Genomic DNA, 26358 nt, shown 5'->3' on the forward strand with positions numbered 1-26358 from the left:
TCGTGTCTCATTTACATAACCTCCTCCTCCATCATATCTTACTTTGTGCCTTGCCTTCGCCCCTGGGTACTTTCCTCTCCACGCCCAGGCTCTCCAAATCCTGCTTCTTGTAATAATGTGGCGCGACTTCAATCAACCACTCCGGTTTCAAGGGCATGCAACTGCGCATGTACTCCTTGCTCGTCAGCACCAGTTCGTGGTAGATGACCCACTTCGGTCGACTCTCCATGAGCACGCCTGAGGGATGGATGTAAACGACTTGCCCGTTCTTGACAGTGCGGTAACTCTGGCCGTCTCGCTGAAGTCGGGCTGAATGAGGAAAGAACCCTGCAGTAATGGCCTTCTGGATCGGTTCAATGTTTGATGCGGCGCCACAAGTCTTACTGGCATCCACCTCGACCCGGTCGCATAGCCTTGCGAGTTGGTCGCGGACGTCACGCGCTCGAGTCAAGCTTCGCTGTTGTAGAAAGTTTTCCTTGGCCCACACAAAACTGTAGTCCGAATCAACCCATTCATTGAAGATGTTCAGCAGTGAAAGGTGATCGCCACCGTCCTTGTTGGTGAATCTGGCCCTGGCACTGTCGGCGTGGATTTTCTTGTCTTTGGGTCGGAAGAAGAGTGCTGATGCTTCTCCAAGCATTGCGATAATGGAGAGGACCTCTTCTACGCATCCGTATTTGTCTGCCGCAAGGATTGCGCGCGCGAGCATGGGGTCGGTGGGGAACTCTGCCATTTGGCGACCGACCTTGGTCAGCTCCCCGGCATTGTTCAAGGCGCCCAGCGCGTACAGCTGCTCTACCGCACGGACAATGGTGTCAGTGGAAGGAGGATCCATGAAGTCGAAGTCGAGAAGATCGTTGATTCCAAGACTCTTCAACAGGAGAATAACCCCAGAGAGGTTTGTTCTCTGTATCTCGGGAGTTGTGTTTTCTTCGAGTTCATTCTTATAGGCTTGAGCGGTATAAAGCCGAAAGCATTTGCCCGGACCAACTCGACCAGCACGACCAGCGCGTTGGCCAGCTGAAGCCCGACTACAGGGGACAACGACCAACGACTCCATGCCCGTCCGAGGATTGTACTGATTCTCTTTGACAAAGCCTGGATCAATGACGTAGACGATACCATCAATGGTCAGTGATGTTTCCGCGATATTGGTGGCTAGAACCACCTTCCTTGCTCCTGCGGGTGTTGGCTCAAAAATCTTGGCTTGCAAATCTGTTGGCAAGTTGGCATAAATGGGGCAGATGATCATCTCCTTGATTTTGCTCCCTAGTTTGCGAGCTGTCTCTTGTAGACTGGCCTCCATCGCTTCGATCTCCTCTTGCCCGGTTAGGAAAACAAGGATATCTCCTGCTCCCTGCGTGATGTGGATTTGGAAGACCGTGGTGATAGCAGCAGCCAGATAGTTGGCTTCCGGTTGCGCCGTATAGTGTATGTCCACTGCATATCTCCTGCCTGGAATATTGAAAATTGGTGCGTCATCGAAGTATTTCTGAAACTTCCTCGCGTCCATTGTGGCGGAGGATATCAGAAGTTTCAGATCGGGTCTCGCTCGTGCAATGTCTTTTAGCAGCCCACATGCGATGTCGGTACTCACTGTCCGTTCATGCGCCTCGTCAATCATAAGTGCCGAATACTGGGACAGTTCAGGGTCCGTCAGGAGTTCTCTCAGCAGCATACCGTCCGTCATATACTTCAGCACGGTTTTCTCACTGGTGTTGTCCTCGAACCGAATGGCGTAGCCGACTTCGTTTCCCAGCCGCTTGCCCATTTCCTCTGCTACTCTTGCGGCGACTGACATAGCAGCCACTCTCCGGGGCTGTGTGCACCCAATCTTCATGCCGCCTTTCGTGAAGCCGGCCTCATGGAGGTACTGCGGGAGCTGTGTTGTCTTCCCGCTTCCTGTTTCACCCACAATGATCAGAACTTGATGATCCTTAACGGCCTGAATGATCTGATCCCGGAATTGATAGATGGGCAGGCTCTTCCTCGTTTCTTCGATGCTTTTGGCCTTCGCTTCAGCCGCGCTTAGCCTCTGCTGCATCTCCCTCTGTTCCCGGCTCATGCCTTTGTCTCCTTCCAAGGTGTCGGATAATATGAACTTCATTTGCTGGCTCTCGTCGAATACATAAGTGTACTCGCCCTCGTCGACATATTCGGCTCTTTTGACTTGGGCTTCGGCTCTCCTGGTCTGCTCTTTCTCCCACTCCTCGTGCTCGGTAACGTATCGTTCTCTTCCGGCTTCATCTCGATCGACATACCGCTGGTACAGAGCCTGCTCCTTTTTACGTTTGTCAATCTTGCCTTTTTCTGTGATGTAGTCCTCGGGGAGAGCATAACCGTCGAGGTGATCATCGATCGCCAGCCTCTCTTCGGCAAGGCGCAGAATCTCCTTGTTGCGCGCAAATTCCTCCTTTTCTCGCCGAGACAGGTCCGGATTGTCCCTGAGTTCCGCTTGCTCCTCGGCGACTTGCTTGCGCAAGAGAGCCAGTCTTTCCGCCTCTCTCTTCTTCAGGTAGTCCTGTCTGGAGCGTAGTCTCAGATCCGGCATCGCGGCATCTCTTGCCGCTGCATCATCGGCCAATGCTCGTCGCTGAGCAGTCGCACTGTCCTTGGCGGCGGACCTGTCCTCGACGATTTTCTTTGCCCGTTCTTCATCCCGTTTTGCCAACCGCTGCGCAAACTCATCTCGTTCTCTCGCATCCTTTTCTCTTTCCCTCTGCGCTCGCTCTTCATCCGTTTCCGGAGGTGTATGATTCCTCGATCGGTGCGACGCCGAGCCATCAGAAAGTTTTACCCGTTTGGACGAGGATTCCACGAAATCGTCTTCTGTGCCTTGTCCTTCGTCTTCCACAATCTCCTCATCGCCCCATCGCTCGTCAAAGTCGTCATCATCGCGACGTCTGCGGTGTGCAGTACTTCTCTTATGAGACCTGATGCGAGGTTCGCTGGACCGCTGTTCAGACATGTTGGAGAAGATGGTATGAATTCTGACGGGAATGGAATTCACCTGATAATGAGATCCACGCTTGATTGAGGCGCTTCATCGGCTGGTGATCTCACGGATTTTGCAGTCGATGGACTTCTTGGACGACAGACTGGCACTGTTATCAGATCACAGTCCTTAAAGCATCGCGTGGAATGTTGGAGCTGGCAGAGAGGCTTTTGCCTGCGCCTTTGGAGGGCAAAAAAGTTTCTCCGCACAAACTCTACTTATGTAATCTCCCACGCAAGGCTGCCACGCAAGGCTGCGAACCCCGAATCCTCCCTCCCCACCGAATGATCCCTTGCGTGGCCAACCTTTCACTCCGTCTGGGCGAGAGCATTGATCTGAGAAGGCGGTTCAACGTCAGGTGCCATTCCTTTGAAATGAGGCTATACAGTTATCTGCAAGGAAATCACATTCCTTTGATGCTTTGTTGTCATGGCACTCCTCATGTTTCAAATGTTCATTCAGCATGCTTCTCTATTCCTATGTGCACTTGGTTCTATAGACCCGTTTCTGTACCTGTTACGCCGCAGAGTCATGTCTACGCATCGTCATCATTTACATCATCGACATCCCTTAGCCAAGCTGCTCTAGCATCAACAGCTTCTTTCCTCACATCCCGCTTCGGGTCATCCAAAATATTCGTCAGCCCATGCAGGACTTCACGCTTGAGTGCAATCAGAGGGTTGGCTCGTGATGCACTTGCTGAAATGTATTTGGGCATTAAAGTGAGGCAACGTGTGGCTAGGCGACGGGTTTTCGGTAGATTCGTTGGTGGAATGGGCGTATACCCCTGGCCAGGCGAGGCTGTTTTCACAAGAACGGGCGCCTTAGATTTCGTCACCGTTGCAACAGCGATAAGTCGCTTCACCAGTGCCGGTATGTGTCCGCTTTCCTCAAGCGCAGCAGGGTTGTTCGATAGAACAACTGCACACGTCTCCAAAGTAGCAATCTTAACAGTTTGGTCTGCAATGTCCAAAGATTGTAAGAGGAGGGGCAAGAGGGTGGGAAGCTCTGGCATCACAATCTCTGAAGGAACAGACGCCATGATACCACTCATTGCGACCAGATAATTCTCTTTTTCAAGCGTTGACTGTGATGTTCTGAATTTGTCGGAAATCATTGGCGTGAGGGTTTGGAAGACGCGCTGAGGAGCAAGCAACCTAATTTGCGCTCCATTCTGCTTGGACAAAATGTCGTCGGCTGCCAAGATAGTAGCAAACCCCCGGGCTGCTTGCTGAGAAACTTGGTGGGGATACTGTCTCGAATCAAGGAGCTCGACAAGGTTGGCCAGATAACCGTTCGTTCTCGGCGAAAGTCGGAGAATTAGAGCCTTGAAGAGGGCAAAAAGGAGGCGAATGTCGAAATCGGGCGTTGTGGTCTCGTCCATGGGTTCGTCCTTGAGTGCGGACAATTTCTCCGAGACTAAATTGTCAACGAACTCAAGATCAGCGGTTGCAAAATGCTTGTTGACATAGAGAGCAACTTGAGAAAGACAACTCTGTATGACTGCCGGACTTTGAGCATTTGAAGCAAATGATACCAAGTTTTGGATGCTCAGGGTAAGTTGTTCCCTTGTCAGCAGTGGAGAGTTCGTGCTTCTGGGAACAGCTGCCAAAAGCCATGTCGATAGAATGGTTCGGGTAGGCTGATCGATCAAGTTGACGAAGCTGTCAGATCCTTCGCCGGCTGATGATTGAGTGAATAGAGAATAAAAGCATTCTGAAGTCCGTTGAACCGCCGGTTCCGCAGAGTGTCGAACGATGAGGTTCATGATTCGACCAAGCAGATCCAGCACGTTCTCATTCGCCAGCGGACCGTGATTGGCATCTGATATTCTTCGGGACAGTGCCACGACGACCCGTTCGAAATATGCATCCAAAGTCGCATTTTGGTCTGAAACGCTGCGATTCAAGACGTAAAGAATTGTACCCAAGATTTGGCATGTGTAGGGAAATGGAGGACCCTGACTGGAGCTGAAAAGAATGTCCAATTTATTCAAGAGACGTCTCATCAGCGTCCCCAGCAATTCCTTCTCTCGACTGATTTCCGCCAGCCCTTCAAGCACAGAACCGAAATCACTAGTCCGTGCCTCTTCTTCTGAGTCAGGTAAACGTGCCATAAAAGCTGGAAATGTGATGTTGGAGATCAAATTAGGCTTGAATTGAGATATTTCGGCCAACGCCGTCATGGCTTTCCTTTTCAGTTCGTCTCGGCCGTAGGACTCTTCCCTGAGGACAATATCATCGAAATATTGGACGAAAAGACCGATCTCGTCATCCGTGAGCACCGAATTCATTTTCGACACCAACAACAGCCCGTTTGCAGCCGTCAGCCGGAATGAAACCTCTTCCTTGACCGTCCCCATCAAGGCTTGACTATATAGGGCCACAAAATTGTCCTTGAATTGTCCGACAAGATTCTGTCGCCCTTGAGGATTTTTAGGGCTTGGAGCTGTCCAAGAGCCATAGACCTCAATAGCAGCCTCGAACAGCTGGTTGGCAATCTCCAGAATCGCTCGCTGTTGCACCAAGCCATTCGAAGACTGATAGATACCTAATAGTGCTGGTCCAACGGTTTGGACCACAATTTCGAAAGATTGGACCGAGGCTGATGACACTGCTTTGAGGATGTCACCGGAAGCTTTTGCCTGCCGTGTCGCCGGCTCTTGCAGATGTTCCAGGCATTCTTTGTTGATAGGTGTCAAGTACTGGTGGAGTGACGATGTCGTTTTACTTTGGGAGGTGTGAGCAGCAGTAGATAAGCAATTAGCGATGGCTTTGAGGACATGCAGAGCTTCTTCTGCCAGCTCTGGCTCCTGGGCTTGCAATACCTCAAACTTGACGGCGTCCCAGAGGGGTATTGAAAACTGGCTTAGCGTCTCAGGGTCATAGTTGGTAGCGCAGGCGGTCAGAGTCTGTAGACAGTCCTTCTTGACAGTGGTGGAGGTAGAATCGAGGCGGTCCAGCATGTTGGGGAAGGTGTAGGGTGCCAGCGCTCCAGTAGAAGCCAGACACTCACGTAGTCTGTCTTTCAGATCCTGAGCTGTAATACCGTAGGGATCATTGGGAGGCGGACGAAAGGTGATGGGAAAGTAAGCATATACAGAATCGAACATGGTTTGTACATGGTCTCTGATGTCCCATTCAACCATAAGAACCCTCAGCATAGAGAAGATCAACATCAGGTTTCGAGGGTCTTTTTCGCCTGCCACCAAGTTCGTGATACCCACAAGGGACTCGTCTTTCATGTCCCTTACGGCTGCAACAGGTCAGTAGGACGTCCGGTGCAAAGAAGCCAGTCAAGCCTACCTTTGCGATGGTGATCTAAGAGTTCGTTCAGGAGCTGGAGGATCCGGTACCTGCCAGCCTGGTTGCGTGTCTGCAAGTCTGTGAAGTGCTCAAATATCCTAGCATGCTTGTCAGTCAAGCCCAACCACACAGTCTCGCCGCCAGACAACCTTGGACCACTTTCGGGCAAGTCCCTGGATAGCTGGAGCGTGGTGGTCCGCACTCACGCTCTCACGACCGTTTGAGCCATCTCGCTTGTAAATCTTTCGAGGCCCTGCAGTCTGGACAAGCCCTCAATTGCTCCTCCATCTTGAATGCGGTCACAGAAGAACTGGCAAAGCACCTGGATTTGTTGTCTGGACAGGTATTTCGGAGGGAGCGCTGAGATGACAGCAACCAGGTAGGAGACGGCTCTGGCACGGATTTTCTCGTCGTCATCGTTGATATACTCGCCCAGCGACTGGACAACTTCAATCAAGGTTGTCTGGCGACTCTCGAGTTCTGAGCTGTTAGTCCCATGAACCACTCCGATCGAGGCATTTGCGGACTTACTTTGTGCCACCGACTTTGCGATTTCCGCCGCTTCCTGCTTGTTATTCTCGATGGCAAGGACATAGTTGCGCGTGTCTGGGAGAGCCATGACACATATTGGAGTCTCTCCAAGCGTCGTCGGAAGCTAGACAGGAAGGGTTCGTGACCATGAATGGGTGTTCTTCCTAGACTGCGCAGTCGGCTGGATTTCCTGGCTTCGTCAAAAAGTTTCGGCTCTGATTATCGTTTCGCCTAAATTTCCTATTTGGGTAAAAGAGAGATGCTCGGATGGCGCAAGGCTTGCTTTGTGAATACTAGGTACCTAAGGTAGGACCTGAGTCTGGGAGGTTCGACCAATGATCAGCCGACTTTGCATTGCTGTCGTCCTTGTCAAACAGCTTAGACCAGAGGACAATGAGGAGACGAGGTTCCTATAGCCAGTAACTCTTGCTCGCGACCCTGGTGGACTTCCCAGCAGCCACTTGGAGGAAGAAAGGAGTATGACATCTCTCAGCCTCGTCTGCTGCCAGCATTGGTATCGACGTCGTCGGCAAGAAACATTGAGACTGGAGACCGTCCTTTATTGATAGGATGCAATTCTAGACCTAAACCCTTCTTCTCCACGGTTCCGTCCAATAGCGGTCGACGAAGTCGGAACCAAGCCTTAGTCGCCATGCTAGCAGCGAATCGAGTTCAATTTCCTCGGAACGCCTCACGATATCTCCGTCCATCCAAGTTTTAACACTATACAATGTCGACGCTGCTCCGAAATGCACAGCAGCAGTTCCTTTCGTTGCTAGATGCGCGGGAGGATACCGCTGCAGGGGACCATCTGTGACACTGACAGGATGGCTGACGAGAAGAGCCTGAGTCGATACGCTGTAAGTCAAGGCGCCGTGCTGCCGATACCTCGCTAACCTGTCAGTGCGACTATTGTTGGAAGAAAAAGGTGTGTGGATGACAGGATGTTTGGTTGCGCTGCTCGCGTCTTCTACCTTGAAGGTCGATCATGATTCCGGTGCATTACTCATACATGGCAGCTTCGTTGTTCTAGAGAGAAACCCGAATGCAAAAACTGCTGCGCTTGGACGAGTGATTGCACATATTCCCGGGACCTATCTGAAAGAGTGCATGACCAGACTGTCAAGTAGCGCCCACAGGTGAGGCTTTTCTACTCCAAATAGCTAATTGTGTTCAGAGAAACCCCAGCAGCCAATCCAATTCCGGAACAATCTGGTCAGCATGGAGACCTAAGTCCCGGGTACGCAGTCTTTCAGAGTCGCTCGGACGCACAAACAAGTCAGGATCAGCGGCAAGAATTCGGCAATGACACTCTCTCTAATAGCATTACCTCCACCTTTTCCCACACCCGGGACGTGCTTGACTGCAATCAAATACGCCAGAATCTTACAGATATCACAAACCAAGGCACTGGCATGCTTTCTGATCTCTATGACCAATTCAAAATCTCGACTTATGACTACGATAAGATCAGAGCTGCGGTCAGAGTGACGAGGCGAGAGCATGAAGCCTTTTTTGTTCCGTCCGAGCCAGTTGGACAGATGTTTATTCAATGTATGCCTACCAGTTAGCACAGGTTCGCAGAACTCGAGCTGACAGCTTCAAGGTTTTCTCAAAGCAGTCGACCGAGGATATCCTCTCATCAGCCGGCCTCCCCAAGAGATATTGCTCGACTTGGTCTTTCGTCCCTCGTCCGTGGACAAGCGAGGTTGCGTGTTGATGTTGAACACCATACTTGCAACGGCCTCGACACAAACTCAGCAATTGTCTGAATATACCTTCCATTTGCGCTGGAACGCTTGGTTAGCTGCGGAGGAGGCCAGTCTCTTTATGGAACCAACCATACCCAACATACAGGCATTAACCGTCTTCGCCGTCCACGGACAGGATCTCGTGACGCCTAGCCTTTGTTGGAATCTGACAAGCCAGGCCTGTCGGATGGCCCAGATGGTCAAGCTTCCACTTCCATCGGCATCTGCGACGAAGGATAGCGAGCTATATTCTCGCAACCTCTGCCTCTTCTGGAGCCTCTTCATCATTGACAAAACATTGTCGCTCTCCTTCGGATGCCCGCCAATGTTGCCTTCTGCGTTATATCACAACGTCGAGCTTCCTTCTCCTCGCCAGCTCTCAGCATATAGGCCCCATCTAGGCACCTCAGACGTCGGAACGAATCTTCCACCCCATGTGGAGTTCTTTGGTGCTTTCTATTTTGTGCAATGCACGAAACTTGCAATGATCATGGGCGACATCTCGGATTTCTATCTAATCGGCAGACATGACTCAAGCCGCCAGTCGAATCTCACGAAGCAACTCGATCAATGGATATATGTCGTCCAACAGGTGAGCAAACTCTGATGAGACTGAATTGGTGGTAACTTCGATTTCAGACTCAAGCAATGCATACCAATCTGGCAGATGCAACCGACCCTGCCAGGGTCTCTATCCGGATCGGTTTCAGCTTCCTGAGCTACCAATACCACCATTTAATTGTCTGCCTAACGAGAGGTGACAAAGATTGTCGTGAAACGTGCCTTGGCTCTGCGAGAGCAGCGATCTTGCTGCTGAAAGGCCTAGTTGCCCATTCTGAAGAAGTATTCAATGGCATTGTCTGGTATATCTGGTATTCCTTAACTGGACGTTCTAGACGCTAACCCTCCCGCAGGCAACAATTGTATTGTCCTTTCACTCCGTTCTTCGTGCTCTTTGGTGAAGTCATCACCAATCCGACTGCAAAGACTAGTGTCGAAGACTTGCAGTTGCTCCGGCAAACAGTGCTATACTTTCTCGAGTTCCAAAAGTACCATGCTTCTGCAGTAAAGCTTGAGAAAGTGGCAGAAACCTTTACAAAGATTGCCGAAGCCTATGTCCGCCACATCTTCAGAAAGCAAAGCGCCCCGACCAGCAGCGAGCATTTTCGTATGAAGAAGACGGTTATCCTCCCGGCCCAGCCTGGAGGTGGTCACTCAACCACCTTACCTTTCTCGAACTCTACAAGCCCAGCTATGCAGCATGGAGATACGAACTCCACTAGCTCCAATATTGGGGTAGCTGACCAGATGGACTACCAGCTTCGGTTAGACGAGACAAGCAGCTTCGACCCTACATCACTCCTGCAGCTCTTTTCTTATCAAGGGGATGAATCCAACACCTTCCGAGCCTTCCATTTCACAGATGTCCAACCGGACAGTATGCAAGGGCTACAGGAGCATGGGGCGGATATTCACAATGGCCGAGCTCTCGAAAACTGGCAAACCCCCGAGTTAGGTCAGTATGTGTCACTCCATGACGTCGAAATGAACGGAAGGAACCAATTTTCGCAATGCACATTCGACTGGTTCGCGCTCGAGAAGTACGCAATGTAGGGCGTCGAGGATGGGATCCACAGCCTAGACGCCTCTGCATCAGTTCACTAACACTGCCCGAGGCAAGGCGGCAAGTTTCAGCCTGATGGCGTATCGGAGCCCTCGTGGTTGGAAGCATGTAAACCGGTGTCACCATTCAATATGATGAGGTCGATCATAGTCGATAAAAACCACAATCAGATATTTTCCTTCCATGCAGTTCAACTTGTCAATATCAGTTCCCTTTCCATCTAGCCCGTGTCTAAACAGGTCTGCACAGCCACAGCCTGCAGGCTGAGTGGGGGCCAAGAGCGGCTGACGACGACGACGCTTGTCAGGGAAGATTTACACTTCTCCTCGACCTCCGCAAGATCTCCTCGCTACTTCAAATCCTCCAAAGCAACCCATTCGAGATGGAACTGCTGGCTGGGCAATTGAAAGGTCGTCGCGTGCCAATTGAGCCGAAGTCAGAACCCTCCACAGTGGTCAGTACCTACTTTGAGCAGTACAAAACCGAGAACATCCAGACCGTCTTCAAGGAGTACTATCCATCGGCACATTCCAGCCAACAAGAAAAAGATCTTCTTGTGAAAAAGCGTTTGGAAATATCCAAGGCAGCGGAGCGCCTTGACGCAGACAAAAAGTCCTTTAGCGCAGCCAACCATCAGGCAGCGCAGGAGCGAGAAGAAGAAGGTGTCAGGTGCTATGATTGGGCGTACGCCAGGCAATCCTGTCTCCAAGTCCCCGAGGAGAAGACGTGAATATCATTATGGTGGACCTCTCACTGAGCTTGTTCTATCGTCACGGCTCGTCCGATCTCTCTGGGGTCATCGACGGGTCGTTAGTGGCAGTCGCTACAGTGTTACATTACCCATGGAATCCGCATCAATTCGAGCCTGTCGTGAAGCACAGAAAGCCATGACCTTTTCAAAACATCCAAGTCCAGGCGGCAACATACAAACAACTCTATGAAGTCCGCTCGTCTCCAGTCAAGCACTACGATCACCAAAGGCATGAGGTCACCCGACAAGTCTTTCCCAAAGATGTCCATCAAACGGGTGAATGGAGCATACCTGGGAGCAAACAGGGAGATGTTGATGCATTCTTGCTTCGAGGATTGCAAACGCTTGAGAGCGATATAAAAATTCGTGATCACCATTGACAAACCCGAAGGGCCTCACCATTTTGGAGCTGAAACAACACAAGCAACACAAGCAACACCGCTGTGACAGCTGTGAGCAAACGAACTCAACCAGTTTTCCTTCTTATAAATATGCTCCTCCTAGCTTTCTCTTGGACCACAGCACACCAAGAAATCCAATTTTCTACGCAGTCTGACCCAATTACTCACAAGGAGAGTTTTCAAACAAAGAGATCAAGATGTCTTCAGACGAGAATTTCGACAACATGAGCGACTGGTCCACCTCCAAGGTGCAGGAGAATTACTCCTACCTATACCCGACCTCAGGTGCCGGTTCCCGTGAGGTCGAATTCTTGGATCGGTATCGCGAGAATGTTTCCTACCCGCCGACAGACTATTCCAGGAATATCGATGAGAAGATAGCGGCGAGCACCCTAAATGATAGCGCTGCGAGAGATCGGGAAGCTCTAGGCTCAGCAGGGCGAGACTTCGCATACGATAGTTCCGACTCCAGACACTGGGACTCGAAGCTCCATCCTAGGTAGCTAGACGGGCATGCTCTTGCTCTGGGCTGCAAATACATGGTCCAGGGGTTGAGTCTCCACTGTGCTTCTCGGCTGTTTGAGATCTTTGAGGCTTGTAGGGTCATAGGGTAGCTTTGTGGCAACGGTTGAGGAGCTGTGAGCTTGGACTTAACTGTCACGGCTCGAGTTCTGATATCTTTCAGACAACGAGGACTTCCCCATCTTATGTAGCATCAGACTTAGCTTTATCACAGGTATAGCACCGTCGAAGGTGCTGCGTGTACCCGAAATCGCAGCTCTTTCCTATGAGCGCAACTTCTTTATGGCACATATGCTGCAATAATGCGAGTGAGTCCGATGATTACAATTCGCCGTGATCCGCTTCGAACGGGGATTCCCGGTAACCATTCTTTCAGACAAGGAAGAATCCGTCAGTGGTGACATCCCCTTTGTTGGGATGATATGGTAAACAGGAGTTGCGCCTTCACGCCTGTGAGTAGTAAGTACGCAGCACAACGCACTGCGGTGACCATGCCAGTGAATACTGCAAGCCTCAGTGTCGGCCACGGGCGCCAATTGACAAAGCCCAACCTTTCAAGAAGACGCGCACAAACGGGGAAATGGGTGACAATGAGATGTATGCCATTTAAATATGTCCTTTCTCTGGCGTTCTTGCCTCACCTCATCCCACCACACCAGGAGAAATAACCCCCGACACGATTTCCCACAGAACATCCATTTCATCAAACCACAGAGGAGAAGATTACAAGAAAACAACATCGAACAGAACAAAAGACCATGCCTTCCGACGAGGACTACAAGTGGTACTCCCTGGGCAAGGCCATCACCAACCACCCGAACTCGACCTACTCATACCCGGACGCCACTCGCTTCAACGCCGACACGGGCAGCTACCGCGCACATCCTTCCTACTCGAACGATCAGGCGGCTCGGGATCGGGAGTACTGGGACTCCTCAGGGCGGGACTTTGCATACTCCAGCAGCGACGCGAGACACTGGGACTCGAAGAATCATGGGAAGTGAAATCGTGAGGGTGTGGCACACCTACTACCATTAACTGCTTCAGCCTCAGGTCCGGACGGCGTGTCGTTTTGGACGCGGGACAGGGGAGATGTCCGTGCCTGAAGTACAGTGGCAGTGCAAACCCTCAGATATGTGGGAGTACAGCCATCCTTGGCATGCGAGCAAAGCACAACGGCAAGGGGAATCTCTGGAAGTGCTGGACGATGTTGGTCAAGCTCTAGCTAGGCTGCGGGCAGATCGAGCACGGTGGATGCTGCTGAAGGCTACCTAGGTAGACATGACCAATACCAACCTATCTGACATATGCACTGCTTTTGTAAAGCTTAAAAAGATTAAATTCCTTTCTCAGGAGCCTCTTCGGTACCAGTGAACAGCAAATTTGACCCTGCCCGGTGTATATCTAACCCCAGTAGCGTGCCAAACGCGTCGTATCATTGCAGAGTACACAGGCGGTCAACGAAGGATGTAGCTGAAGTCATTGCTTTGTATTAGCACCTAGACAGAAGAGTACGGTGAATAAGGGACGACAGCGGTGTCTGGCTTTGGTGACGAGTTTTGAGTTGCAGTTCACTTGGCAGATCCACCCGTGGCCGAAAACGGCTATCGAAACCCCTAACTCGGTTAGTACAGCAAAGACGCTGGGAATATCATGTATACATATTATAAGCCCACAATTCCTGTCGCCTCCCCAGGTAGGTTACATTAGCCTAGCGGAAAGTTGATCCAACTCCTTTACCCAAGCCTTTGCATCAAAAGTGGTTCTTCGGGACTCTCCACACTTACTGTGGTTCAAATTAGTGGTTCTTCGGGACTCTGGCTTAGGTGGCTAATGGGTTCCTTTAGAGAGGGTGCGCGCAGGAAACTGCGAACCTACCTCTATAAATACCATTCCTTTTTTTTGGTTCAAAAATATCAAGATGGATATTTTGTTGGGATGTTTTCGTGCGCGGTCGTGTAGTTCAAGCATCTCCGCCAAGGCTGCCTGCTGGTTCTGATAACTCTTTTCACGAATGTTCTTCACTTGCTGTGCGGGTCACAGGCTGTACCATGTCGAGCTCTTGGCGTTCGGACTAGGGGAACATTTTCAAGTGAAGAGCAAACAGGATGCTTGCTTCAAGCCATATCTCGCTTGCCAGGTTTTTCTTCGAGCCCATGATCTAGTCTCGTGAAGCTTCCGAGAGGTTGTTGTGGGCCGATGTTGACTTCACCCGCGTCGCTCGATCGAAACAGCCGAGATCAGATGCCTGCCACTTGCATCCCTTGCTCGTGTAGCTGTGGTGTGGCGCACAGCCATATCTGCTCTCAGCGGGAAGGCCGTTCGGAAACAGGCTGTTCTAATCCACCAGGAGCGGTAACCGAGGATAATATCGTGAGGTAGCGTGCTTGTTTACCTGACCAGTTTACCAACCTGAAAGCTTTGGGACAGAACTGCTCACACAACTACGGCTGTTTATGACTGCTAACTCGTTGCTCACATTACTCCGATGGCTTACATCATACAAAACTATCGATAGGACAGGAGAAGGCAGACGGACCAAACACCCAGCATCGTATATACCTCCGAGCATCCATTCCTCAAAATTGAAAGATTGCTGCTGTATTCGTCCCGGATCAAAAGGTGATCCCACTCTTTGAATGAACGCCTAAGCGATAAGCCGTTACCAAGCCACCCAGACGCCTTGTTCCCATCGTTTCCCGTCAGAGACGTGTGGAAATCAGTGACGGGCTTTCGGCGGCACTGAGGTAGTCATTGGGACTTGTCTGAGCGAGCCCCTGTGTGGTCTTTGCTGCTTGCTGACCGCCTCAGCTCCTCAGCTTGGTGTTCCAGTTCCTGCGACAATTCCCTGGCGAGCTCGATGTTCTCTTCTAGAGTTTGGTGGCGACTGGGAACTTCCTCCGCCTCGTCGTCGTCCTCGGCGTCAATTGCATCCTCGTCTCGCGAACCCCGCCCGAGTGCCTGTTCCAGACTGTGATGGAGCCGGACCCCCGGGTCATCTCGTCCCTCGCTCGATGGCGGATTCGTGTTTTCGGTCTCATCATCACCAAATGGATCGGAAGGTGTGGATGCATGTCGTTGATTGGTTGGACGGGAGTCTTGCCCTTCGGAGTCTTTGCCTTTGAACACTGAGAGAAGCTTTCCCCACATTGTGTTAGTTTAAAAGCCGATGAAAATATGCGCCGATACGGTCGTTGTTCTTTGCTAATGTGCCCGAAAGTCAAAGGATCGGCCACGAGACTTATATGTTTTGTCGCCTTATACGTGATTTTCCCAGGTGGTCTGCTCATGAATCAACCACTCTGATCACGAGACAAGCACAGCTTGAAGGGATCCATAACCCGACAGATGTATGTCCCATCACGCCACTTGTCAGACGGGAGAGCCACGTGCAGAAAGAGCATAGTGACGGAAGAGCGGCAGCGGGGCCATGAGTACTAATCGGTGCTTCTTCTTTTGAAATCTCGTTCTCAGCTTGCCCCTCGCATTCTTGGTGGGGGCAGAGGAGGTTTCTGAGATTGGCCGTTGTCCCGGCCAGAACGATCGGGTGGGTTTTAGTTTCCAAAAGGCGACCTGCGCAGAGACATATTGAACCTTCGCACGTCTCCACACGAGGCTGACTTGGCGAAACAAGGCCGCGGCCCCGCAAAGCCAAGCTTCGCTTGTCCTAGCTTAATTTCTTAATTTCCATCCTGGTAACGTCGACTGCCCGTTGCGGTAGCCATGTCAAACCAGGGGCAGCGTCGCTCGAATGTGGCTGTCTGAGCGGCGGCCATGCAATTTCACCACCAGAAACCATCCCTTTCTGGCTATGCAAGGCGATGGCGTCCGAGTTGGTGATGATATAGGCCTCTTCCGCCGTTGCTGTCGCTGAGCGTCCATGTTCTTCATCCGCTCTTTTGTCTCCTTCTTGACTGTCCCATTACTACACTGACTCTTTGCGGTCTTCATCGCGTCCACTCGTTTTCACACTCCAAGCCATGCATTTCAGCACCTTTGCGGCCGGGTTGGTCTCGTTGGCGACTGTCGCCTTTGCGGCTCCCTGCAACCAACCTTGGGGCTGCCCTGCAGCGCCCTCTTCCTCCACTCAATGCTGGACACAAATGGGCGGCCAGTATCCGGCGCCATACAGGACGACATGGTCGACTTCATACACTCTCTGCGCGACAACCCAAACCTCGACTGTCACTACCACCTTGACGATGCCCACTAGCACCAGCACAATCACAGCGACGACCACCACTACCGTCACGGCTCCAACTTCTACGGACACAGCTACAAGCACTAGCACCGAGACAGATTCTACGACGTCGACATCGGTGCGTTGAGATCTCTTGGCTTGGCGGCAAAACAGTCAACAAACCTACTCGATCAATCGAGCTCATGCTGACAGATGAATCATCACAGACTGCAACAACCACAACGACGAGCACGTTTTCCAGCGTTGCTACCACGACCTCCGCCGCCCCAGCCGGGTACGTTGCGACACGGGCAAGAACTCCTAGGCATTATTCATGCTGACCGCGGCTAGATTCATCGCCATCCAGACTTCTCTGCCAGGGTCAGAATATTCCGGCTCCGGTGGTGCAGATCCTATTGCCAAGCGCGACGTAGATGTCCATATGGAGGTCGGTCGCGACACCACAAGGCCAAAGCCCTCGGGATTGCTAGAGAAGAGCTGGCAGAGCTATCCCATGGGAGTGACGTGCTATGCTTGGACGCATACCACGTGCAAGGCGTCAACAACGACGTTAACAGTCACCTCTACTGTTCAGCCATCGACCACAGTTACTTCCACGTCTACTTCATCCACCACTACTTATCCATCCGTACGTATCTCCATTCAGACTTGGCAGCTTTTGGCCTCCAGGACACTGCAACATTGCGCCCCACGCCACTCTCTGTGCCCACAAATGCTTATCGCCGGCTCTGGCGCTCATTAATTCCCTACCGTTTAAGTGTTTGGCGGCTGATATATTTTGAGCTGGCCATTGACATCTCTACTTGACCTTGAGCGGTGTTCAATTCATCTAAATATACTGACGCGGTTGCTTATAGGCGACAACGACCACCACAACGACATCTACCACAACGACTACCCTATCCGTACGTCATCAGACAGCCAACCCCTCTAGGTGTCATGACAATGCTGACGGTTTGCAGGCGACGACTACGGAGACTTCGACCAGCACGATCACTGTTGTCGCTTCGACAACAACTCTGTATGCCGCGTGCGCCACCAGCAACTTGGCCGACAATTATCTAGGCCAGCCGATTGGAAATATTCAAGGAAACTTCAACAACATCCTCGTTTCCAACACCAACACCGCATACGACTGTAAGTGATATTCCACGAGCGTTTCAACATGCCTTGAATTCATAAGTTGCTTTGGTACAATGGGCCGCAGATAAAAAGGAATGCTAACCACATTCGATGCTAGGCTGTGTCGCTGCGTTGGCCAATCCTAATGACGCCATATTCCTATACATTCCCAATTACTCCTCTCAGGACGAAAGCTGTCTGCTCTACACCGTCAACACTTGTCCCGCTGGCCAGGCTAGCGACCAGCTTACTGCTGTTACAGGATCCTATGGATATGGCCAAATCACAGCGGGCAATAGCAACTGTGGGACGTTTGTTGCGGCGGCTGCATAGAATGGTCGGTGCTGGAGGCGATGTCCTTGTCTTGCTCAGATTGCGCTGTGCCATGGGACGTTTATGGGGTTCTCTTCCGTATGATATGTGGTTGATATAGCTTCCCACCTTTGTTATATAAGCCTTACACAATTTTGCTTCATCAATAGCTTTCCTTTACCTCGCTTCGTCATCGTCTTCTTCATCCGCTTCCGAAGTTCCCAGTATGGGGCCGCGGTCTCGATGTATTCTCGCGCTTGACCTGTGTAACGCTTTCCTCGCCAAGATTGGGAACAGTCGATACGTACTTCAGACCGGAAGTACGGATGCACTATCATACCACAACATTGTCGACAGGCGCTTTGCATTCCACGTGGCATGGCGTTGCAAATTCTCGCACTAGGCTCGGGAGATGCTCGCCTAGAGCGCCACGTTGCGTGATCTTCAAGTTGTTGGGTGTGGGCAAAGCTTAATAGCAGCTAGCTGGATTCCTGAGATGGGGAAGAGGTCATCTGGGGAAAAGAATCGTGAACAGGAGTAGAACAGTGATTCGCGGTATGCCACATTCACAAAATCCTCTTCTCATCCTATGCTCCCTCTGATGGCACCAAGGCTCGTGGATCAGGGGTAGAGCCATACGTCTGTCTGGCTCACGCGGGAGCACACACAAGGAGATAGTAAAAGTCAGGAGCTGGATGATAAGCTGAATCTAGTCAATCTTTCGTGTTTCATCCCATCTAAGATTGCAAGCAAGCAAAGGTGTCTATAGTTCGTCTTTTACTAATACACTTGGCTCTGGCCTACCACTGTCCTTCAATAAATCCACCCCCTTCTTCTTCCTCCACTTCTCCCACACAGCCCAGAATTCCTTTTCCATCCCCGTCTCCATCTGGTCTGGCAGCACAACCACGTACTGCACATACAAATTTCCAGACTCGGGGCCATCATGGTCATGCTCGTGTACGTGTCCTTCGTGATAAACGGGCATCCCCTCACCCTTGATCGTGTCAGTCTGGCCGGGTTGAACGACTTCGCCGCGCTTGCGAGACAATGGGACCACATGCCCGTCCAAGTGCGTGATGTTGCGAGACCACTCGCCCATCCACGCTTCTCGGAGCGAGAGAACCTCCTTCCAGTATAGGTCGTTGTCCTTCCGACGAAAGAATGTCCCGTCAGTCCGCGATGCTTCATCTTCGTTGATGGCTGGCTCGGTCTCCATTATGTATGCGTAGAGATTGCCCGCGACGTGATCAGGATGTTCATCCGCTTCACTTTCGAAGACGAGTCTGTGGCCCTTGGGCATTCCCTTCTCAATCACGGCAGTCAAGGTCGTGGGGCCTCTCACGACCTTGTTTCCCCCACATACTTTGCATTTGTGTTTGATCGTCTTCCCCTGGCCCCCGCATTGGTCGCATTGCATCTGGACTTGTTGGAATATCCCCGGTGCGAGCATGTGTTTCTGGATGACGATTCCTCGACCACTGCACTTATTGCATGTCTCGACTTGTCCGTCCGCCGAACCTGATCCCTCACATTCATCACAGATTTGTTGCTTTTCGATTGTAAACTCCGTTTCCCCGCCTGTGTAGAAGTCTCGCAGAGGAACGTGTAGTCGGACTTCTAGGTCGGGACCTCTTCGTACCCCGCCGCCACCGCCACGACCAAAATGGCCTCCGCCGCCGAAGAATCGGGAGAAAAGGTCGAAAGGGTCATGAGGCTGGCCGCCTCCACCACCTCCTCGTTTATGGTTCTCTAGCCCTTCATGACCATACTGATCGTAGATCTTGCGAGTCGTGGCGTCGGACAGGGCTTCATATGCTTCTGTAACTTCCAGGAACTTCTTCTCGTCTCCCGTGGCCTTGTCTGGGTGATACTTCTTGGAAAGTTTCCGATAAGCTGTCTTCAGATCACGGTCTGAGCAAGATCTGTCTAATCCAAGGATCTTGTAGAAGTCTTCGGCCGCAAATGAACATGTGATGAGAGCGAGGAGAGGGACGAGACGGGAGATGAGATGGAGGATGAGCATGTTGGGCGGTGCTCGCCCTCACAGGGGCAGAGATTCCGAGTGGGTGCGTCAGGCGTTGGGCGCGCAAGAGGACAGTTCTAGAAAGACAGCGCCATACTGTGAACGGTCTGAAAGTAAACCAGGACAAGATTTGCGCTTGGGAAACGTGGCTGGAACGTTTTGAGAGACAGGTCTGGACAAGGGGAATTCGCATGCACATGCGGCCAGCATGTCCATCTCGCGAACAGCGCGTCTGGCCGCATTCTCCACCGGAGCAGAAACTGCGCCAGATGATGTTTTGTTTCCCCGGATCGATGTTTGCTTCGGGACATCCGGTCTTCCCATCTCCATACTCTGAAGAAAAGGTTCTGTATCCAAGATCATCCTCGGAAATCAATGCCTATGCGAAGATCTGGCAAGATCCTTCCTCAATCTAGGCATATCTCCAAAGATATGGGAACTCAACCTCTCCAAGATGTCAAGACCATCTTAATTTATCTCCCCCGTGCATGATGTCCCAGGCTGTATCCAACCGCAACAAAGAGTTTTACCATGGAACAGTAAGTCTATCAGGGCCCAAAAAGGCTGCTGAGGATATGACGCTACCATATGTCGATTCGATCTCGTCAGATGGACCATACTAGCCACATTTTGAACCGACCCAAGATTCGGCAATGTACCTGGACAATTATCCCGCTTCCAGAAAACGAGGCTCTGGAGAATGCCGATCGAATCATGCATGTTCCCAGGCCATGGAGACAGCAGCCCGCCTTGTCCTTCTTCTTGCTTGATAGAGAGTGGCTTTTCTTTGGAGACGCAATGGCAACGGGTAAACTGGTGCAGAGAAGGTCCTTCCACGTCCCGGTCCAACCAAAGACTGCTGCTGCAACCTCTCACTGCCGACACCCTTGGTAGACCTGTCTCACAGACTGACCGGCCGAGAGGAGACATATGACTGCTGCCAGGCTCTTGGTCAAAGAACTCGTCATATTGTGTTGCCCCAGGAGATGGCTGTCACGCCATGAATGTTCTCGATGCTGAGGCCATGGTGTGTTGTCTCTTCTCGCTATTTGAATATTGCGATCCTTCAACGAATCTGGTTGAACCTGCAATAACACGGTGTGCTGCTGCTGATCATTCCCTTCCAGTTGAATGGGCGCACAAGAGCTGTCAAAGTATAAGGACCGTTGTCCGCTTCGACTTCCAAGGAAATCCCTGCGCAACACCGCTTGCCACGGTGCGGCTCCGGAGTCGCGAAACTCTTCATATACCAGCACATTCTCGAACGATTTCTTCCATCTTTCTGTTCTTACAGCAAAGGTCATTTGAACAGCACTACCGTATTTACTATCACAATGCGCACATTCGAAGCTTGGTCTCTCTGGGGGCTGGGTCTATTGTTGAGCAGCAGGCTCCTCGTGACTGCGCTCCCAACCTTCGATTACATGTGGACTCATGTGAGAAGCGAGCACTTCTACAGCAGCAGCAGTGGCGATTGCGACAGCGACAAGGAGGACTGCTTTTGGCCGGGGTATGCCTTTCCCTCCAGCTATGCATTATCCTACAAGTGACCCGTGCAAACATGTCCAGCAGATTTATCCACTCAGCAGCTGCTGAATCCAACGAGGAGGGTGACCCGGCGGTGAGGGCCCCCGCGGCTGTGTATCCACATGACACAACTCTGGCTGCTACCGCTACCGACGACGACACCGCTACTTCTTGCACACCAAGCAGCACTCAGACGGCACTCACTGCGGCTGCGGACCTGAAGTTCCAGCGCCGCGATGAAGATGCCGGAGTCATTCCTCCCGCCATTCGGTCTCAGGAGACCACTCTCCCTCCCGCCAACCCCACGCCTTACCCGTGTGGAGGACTCCTAACATGCGCAACGGGCTACAGGGTCTTGCTCTTTGACGGCCTCTGTATCTGCTACTATCTCGGAGGCGGCGATGTCGTGAGGTGAGAAACATGCGTCGTCCCAAAAGTGTGGGTATGCGAGCGGTACTTTGCGGGTTTCAAAAATTTTGGCGAGGTACATATCACCCGATTGTGTCACCCCCCGGGTCTCGAACGAGGTTTTCTTTTTTGGGGGGAGAGAGATGTTTGTGAGCTAACTCCCTACAACCTTCCTTTTCGCTCACAGGACGGTCACGATACCGATACCAACAACGACGTACACTGCGATCGCTCGGGTGTAGCCATTCATCGTCCACCCCCTCGTGGTTCGGTTTTGTTGTGATAGCATCTCGTCATCATTTATCACCCTGGCGTTTTGGCTGGATTTGCTTCGCGTTGGCAAAGGGGGCCGGGAGAGTGTGAACTGCCCAGGAAAGACAAGCTGTGAAAGCGGATGGGGGAGAGCGCATGAGAAATTGCTTCCGCCCTTTTTCTTACGGGTATATTTGATGTTGATATAGCTATGATTTCTTTCTTTCAATGAGATAACGTTCTGATGATCAAAACAATTGGGCTTGCTCCCCTCAACCTGATGCACATGTCTGCTCTCATTACCAACCACCATTTTATACATGGTCAAGGATTAGCTGGAGGTATGCTGGGGTATCTAGACTCTCACAGCTGATTCCCTTGAATAGCTAGGTTTGTGTGTATTGTACATAGAAAGTGTCTTGCATGAACCTTGCATTTACAAGTATCTCTATACCTCCCGAGAGATCATTGAACGCTCACTTTAAAGATGACAGGAGATTTTGGCGCAGAATTGAACCCACATAATGCGCGCGAAACGAAAACACTCCTGGTGCTCGTGCACTGATGGCAGAGCCAAAAAAGTCAGACGATCCTGCTCGCAGCAGATGTACCTTGGACATTCAAAGAGCCTCATTCACGCCCTTGCTCGTCTCTGCCACCAGTTGCTGGACACGCTCTTGTTGGTGTTGGGTGAATCCCCAGACCCCGGTCTGTTTCTGCAAAGACCCAAGTAAGTCGTCCAGCGTCAACAGGCCGGCTCTTCTTACTGCCCTTCGCAGGTACGCGACAACAAGAGACACTTTCTCCCAATCCACTTGTTCATCCGCGCGAAATAGATTTCTCCATATTGCGCTTGCAAGAACCGCGTCTCCCTTGACGAGTCCTTCGTCGTACGACGCCAGAATCCCCCGGTACTGCAAAAACAGGTCCTTGAGGTATCGACTCCGCATTCCCTGGGCGGCGAGGTTGTGCAACAGAATCATCTTGTCCTCCGCGGCCCTCGAAAAATGTTCAATCAGGTACCGGTGGAAATCCTGAAACTCGGCCTCGGATTCTAGCGACGCGCGCAGATGTGTTACGATTACATACATGTGCAGGAATGTAACTTGTGACCATGTCGAGAATGTAGGCGGCAGATCAACAGTGCTGAACCACCATGAATCCTTGTTTTCGGACAGAGGTTGTCCCAGTTCCGCGCCCTCTTGTGCCGCGGCCTTTGGCGGACCCTTCCCCGTGAGAATATTCATTCGTTGGTCCTGTGGGATGGTGTAGTCAGCGGGTGCGGCGCAAGATTTGAATATCGCTTCGGTTTGGCCGTAGATAGTATAGGTTCTTGTCGCAGCGGGAATGTTTTTCTTAAGTGATTCGGCGAGGCGAGCAGGGATGCTCTTGCTCGGGGGATTGCTGAGGTGCGATTGGATTTGGCGCTGCATCTGTGACACATTTACACCGGCACTGGGGGAGGGGGGTTGTGCAGAAGATTTGTCTTTTCGTTCTGGTGGTGGTTCCGACTTGGATTTGGATTGTGGTTCGGTGGTGGGAAACGAGGCTGTTACATTCGACGTGACAGTAGGAGCTGTGGTGGGTGGAAGCGATTCAGCCAGTGGAGCTTGACTTCCGCTTCGAGGAGCTTCTTGTTGCCATTTCGAAGAAGCGACCGACAGATATCGTCGCCTTGAGACGGATGAGCTCTGAATTCGTGACGTCTGTGCAGTCACCTTAGTCAATGAGCCGTTGGAGGTGGAAGGGCTTGATGAGGGAGTGCAACGGACATTTGACTCTGTTCTGACACTTTGTCTCAATGCTCGAAGGCACTGAGAGCATATGCTGAAGGTGCTCATTGTGCTGGACTATGGTAGGAAGGGAATGGTGAAGCTAGTGGGTAGGAGCATCGTCTCCAGGTCTCGAATAATATCTCATCTTCGCGACCGTGAGCTGCGAGCATTGACCGCGTCATAGAATAAAAGATGAGAATATGTCTGACGGTAGTGTAATGCGGGAATGCTCTGAGATTATTTGTCAGACCACTTGCCATTTTCTAGGAGGCTCTGATTGGGTGGGATCGACCAGCTTAGTCATTTAGCTTGGCGTATTTGCACCTTTTGCCATAACTCAAGATCTCAGCCGCAACTACTGCTTTCGCATCTTACACCTAGATTTTCGCCCCCTTTTTGCCCTTCAGAGGCCGCGTTGCTCTAAAAATGGAGTTGCTGACACAGTCGAACCCTTTCCCTCTAGCTCTCGAGCTGAAGCTTTGAACTGCAAGTGCTTACCGAAGCTTGTCTCCGAGAAAGCCTCTCCATCAATCGCTTACATCCTCGCAGCCCCCGAGCTGAATTAACCTTCCAACCGCCCCCCGCCGCTGCATCGTACCTGGATATTTCCCTTTCTGGCGCTTGTTCGTTTCCGATTACTCTTAGATGGGTTCTTCTTGTTCAACGCCTGAGAATTGCAAACGGGTTGAAGGACCCGGGTTGTGTACTGCGATTCTTGACCGATGAGACGAGCAATATCACTTGAGTTGTTGATGGCTAGTATGCGATGAAAAGCCTGCGGACCTACAGCAGGTCCATTTTGTTATCAGTCCATGTGGCTGAGAATGATCCTCGACCGGGGGTTGATGCCGCCCGTTTTGGTAGTGCTTACGGCCCAGCAGATTGCCTCACGAACAGCCTCCTCACGCTGGCGATGGTGGCCGTATAACACATGGCTGTCCCCTTCTGAACCCCCGATTCTCGATTTCTTACACTCTGCGCTGCATCTTTCAATTCTTTCGTGCGGGTCTCAAGCAAGTTTTCTTTCCTACACAGTCGCAGCCATGTCGTCCCTTTTCGTTCCTGTCGCTCTTTCTTTCTTCGCCAAATCTGTTCTTGCAGCACCTGCTCCAGTGGTGACTGGTACCAACCTACCTCCTAATATCGCCCAGCAGGCGGGTGGTGGCCTGCCAAACCAACCTGGCACCCCTCATGTCTCCCAATCTGGGATTGGCAATTTCCAGCTGGCTAACTTTTTGGAGAATCTGGAGTCGGCTTTCTTTCAAGAGGGACTGATGAACTATACACAATGGGGAACTGGAGGACAGACGAACGGTGTGAGCAATATGGTCGTGGTCTCGCACATTGCTGCTCAAGAGGAGGTGCATGTTGCTTCCATTGTGGGTTTGCTGCAAGCAAATGGCGCCCAGGATGTCGCCCCATGCGAGTACAACTTCCCCACGACGGATGAGACCAGCTTCCTAGCACTGGGGAACATCATCACCACTGTTGGCATTGGCGCTTTGATCGCCCTTGCGGATGGTCTCTCGACGAGTGACCCTGGCCTGGAGGCCACTGTCGCCTCGATTCTTCCTGTTGAGTCTCGACACGACGCCTTTTTCCGCCTCACCGCGAACGAGATCCCCAATCCCACCACATTCGAGACGAAAATTAGTGCCCCTTGGGCTTACAACTTGGCTCTTGACTTTATCGTCGGAAACTCATGCCCCAATCTGCCCTCATCGCTCACCAATCTGCCTGTCTTTCCTGATCTGGGGATTGTCGGCTATGGTGGCCCGTCATTTGCAAACCCCAGTGCTCCTGGAAAATTGATCTTCAAGGTCGGCCAACCAAACATGCTCCCTCAAAACTGGAACTCGGGTCCCCTCTACATGGCGTGGGTTAACCAAAACAATGTTCCTGCATACACTGCCGTGACCCAGCAGGGCGACGAACTGCATGCGGATGTGCAACCGGGAATGTTTGGGATTGCATTCGCGGCACTGACAAACCAAAACACGGCGACCAATGTCGATGACTTGACCAAGGCGACGCTGGCGGGACCTTTGCCAATTCCCCTTACTTGAGGTTCGGTATGAGACAGCGGAGTCAGTGAGGATTCAATGAGGTTCACGAGGGTGGCAGTGGCGCCGAGGAGTTTGCGAGGACAAGAGGATACTGGTTTATTACAATATCGTGCTGGACGGTGAGACGGGCTTTGTATACACTAGCCACAGGGTGTCGAAATCCATTGAGAGCCCTCTTCTACACCCAGACTTCTGTCCGTGCCTTGTGCTTCCAACTTGACCTGCCGCGTGCCTTAACCCCCTTTTCCAATGTCACTAACTAGTAGGCTGGGGATGTGCCTCGACAGGTCGCTGTATCCTACATAATGGCTGAGTAGTCATATTTCAACACTGGTCTCCCTTACGCAAAGCATCAGATCGTGCTGTTTATTTCTTGTGCTAGCAACTAGCTTCCCGGCTTGAGCAAGAGTGAGTTGAGTCCAGCTGCAGGCCGACCAAACAGGCAGGGATGATGTGCAAGAAGAAGCTGCTTCTTTGCAAACATTTTCCTTTGCGACGCACATGCAGTGCTTGCAGAGGGTGTCATTCTTGTTCTTCGTTTCTTTCCCCAAGTGTGAAGGAATTGATTACAGAAGGTCGATCACATAGTCTCCACCACTTCCTCGTATTCGCCTCGCTAGCCAGGTCCGTTCTCGGCGGCGATCAACACGAGGATCAAGATGGCCGATTCTTCCCCCGACTTGCGTCCATTTCTGATACCTTGTCTCATTGATCTTCCGAACAATCACGCCCCGACTCTTCTCAACTCACTATTATCTCGAAAGACCTGCTGTTTCAATGATAGCGCAC

At 51.6% G+C, this 26358-nt stretch overlaps 12 protein-coding genes across 12 annotated transcripts; 7 read left to right on the plus strand and 5 right to left on the minus strand.

Moving 5' to 3' along the window:
• Window positions 1–31: 31 nt before the first annotated feature.
• On the minus strand, window positions 32–2968 carry Z520_11194 (uncharacterized protein; the record flags this gene model as incomplete). Its single annotated transcript, XM_016781683.1, has 1 exon — window positions 32–2968. One exon carries the CDS (start codon window positions 2966–2968, stop codon window positions 32–34), a length of 2937 nt encoding a protein of 978 aa, XP_016627260.1.
• Window positions 2969–3530: 562 nt separating this feature from the next.
• On the minus strand, window positions 3531–6919 carry Z520_11195 (uncharacterized protein; the record flags this gene model as incomplete). Its single annotated transcript, XM_016781684.1, has 4 exons — window positions 3531–6250; window positions 6301–6398; window positions 6507–6780; window positions 6832–6919. The coding sequence occupies 4 exons, from the start codon at window positions 6917–6919 to the stop codon at window positions 3531–3533; spliced, it is 3180 nt and encodes a 1059-aa protein (XP_016627261.1).
• Window positions 6920–7767: 848 nt separating this feature from the next.
• Window positions 7768–10196, plus strand: Z520_11196 (uncharacterized protein; the record flags this gene model as incomplete). The annotated part of the gene is made up of 5 exons (XM_016781685.1): window positions 7768–7970; window positions 8009–8385; window positions 8438–9174; window positions 9222–9454; window positions 9497–10196. The coding sequence occupies 5 exons, from the start codon at window positions 7768–7770 to the stop codon at window positions 10194–10196; spliced, it is 2250 nt and encodes a 749-aa protein (XP_016627262.1).
• A 392-nt stretch (window positions 10197–10588) lies between these two features.
• On the plus strand, window positions 10589–10936 carry Z520_11197 (uncharacterized protein; the record flags this gene model as incomplete). The annotated part of the gene is made up of 1 exon (XM_016781686.1): window positions 10589–10936. The coding sequence occupies one exon, from the start codon at window positions 10589–10591 to the stop codon at window positions 10934–10936; it is 348 nt and encodes a 115-aa protein (XP_016627263.1).
• Window positions 10937–11555: 619 nt separating this feature from the next.
• On the plus strand, window positions 11556–11861 carry Z520_11198 (uncharacterized protein; the record flags this gene model as incomplete). Its single annotated transcript, XM_016781687.1, has 1 exon — window positions 11556–11861. One exon carries the CDS (start codon window positions 11556–11558, stop codon window positions 11859–11861), a length of 306 nt encoding a protein of 101 aa, XP_016627264.1.
• Window positions 11862–12638: 777 nt separating this feature from the next.
• Window positions 12639–12884, plus strand: Z520_11199 (uncharacterized protein; the record flags this gene model as incomplete). Its single annotated transcript, XM_016781688.1, has 1 exon — window positions 12639–12884. One exon carries the CDS (start codon window positions 12639–12641, stop codon window positions 12882–12884), a length of 246 nt encoding a protein of 81 aa, XP_016627265.1.
• Window positions 12885–14631: 1747 nt separating this feature from the next.
• On the minus strand, window positions 14632–15030 carry Z520_11200 (uncharacterized protein; the record flags this gene model as incomplete). The annotated part of the gene is made up of 1 exon (XM_016781689.1): window positions 14632–15030. One exon carries the CDS (start codon window positions 15028–15030, stop codon window positions 14632–14634), a length of 399 nt encoding a protein of 132 aa, XP_016627266.1.
• Window positions 15031–16082: 1052 nt separating this feature from the next.
• Window positions 16083–17536, plus strand: Z520_11201 (uncharacterized protein; the record flags this gene model as incomplete). Its single annotated transcript, XM_016781690.1, has 6 exons — window positions 16083–16199; window positions 16288–16355; window positions 16412–16709; window positions 16939–16986; window positions 17044–17218; window positions 17322–17536. The coding sequence occupies 6 exons, from the start codon at window positions 16083–16085 to the stop codon at window positions 17534–17536; spliced, it is 921 nt and encodes a 306-aa protein (XP_016627267.1).
• A 742-nt stretch (window positions 17537–18278) lies between these two features.
• Z520_11202 (uncharacterized protein) lies at window positions 18279–19541 on the minus strand (the record flags this gene model as incomplete). The annotated part of the gene is made up of 1 exon (XM_016781691.1): window positions 18279–19541. The coding sequence occupies one exon, from the start codon at window positions 19539–19541 to the stop codon at window positions 18279–18281; it is 1263 nt and encodes a 420-aa protein (XP_016627268.1).
• Window positions 19542–21102: 1561 nt separating this feature from the next.
• On the plus strand, window positions 21103–21483 carry Z520_11203 (uncharacterized protein; the record flags this gene model as incomplete). Its single annotated transcript, XM_016781692.1, has 1 exon — window positions 21103–21483. One exon carries the CDS (start codon window positions 21103–21105, stop codon window positions 21481–21483), a length of 381 nt encoding a protein of 126 aa, XP_016627269.1.
• Window positions 21484–22348: 865 nt separating this feature from the next.
• Z520_11204 (uncharacterized protein) lies at window positions 22349–23569 on the minus strand (the record flags this gene model as incomplete). Its single annotated transcript, XM_016781693.1, has 1 exon — window positions 22349–23569. The coding sequence occupies one exon, from the start codon at window positions 23567–23569 to the stop codon at window positions 22349–22351; it is 1221 nt and encodes a 406-aa protein (XP_016627270.1).
• Window positions 23570–24546: 977 nt separating this feature from the next.
• Z520_11205 (uncharacterized protein) lies at window positions 24547–25569 on the plus strand (the record flags this gene model as incomplete). Its single annotated transcript, XM_016781694.1, has 1 exon — window positions 24547–25569. One exon carries the CDS (start codon window positions 24547–24549, stop codon window positions 25567–25569), a length of 1023 nt encoding a protein of 340 aa, XP_016627271.1.
• Between the last annotated feature and the right edge of the window lie 789 nt (window positions 25570–26358).

The sequence above is a fragment of the Fonsecaea multimorphosa genome (genome assembly GCF_000836435.1).
Source record: "Fonsecaea multimorphosa CBS 102226 unplaced genomic scaffold supercont1.36, whole genome shotgun sequence".
NCBI classification, from domain to species: Eukaryota; Fungi; Ascomycota; class Eurotiomycetes; order Chaetothyriales; family Herpotrichiellaceae; genus Fonsecaea; species Fonsecaea multimorphosa.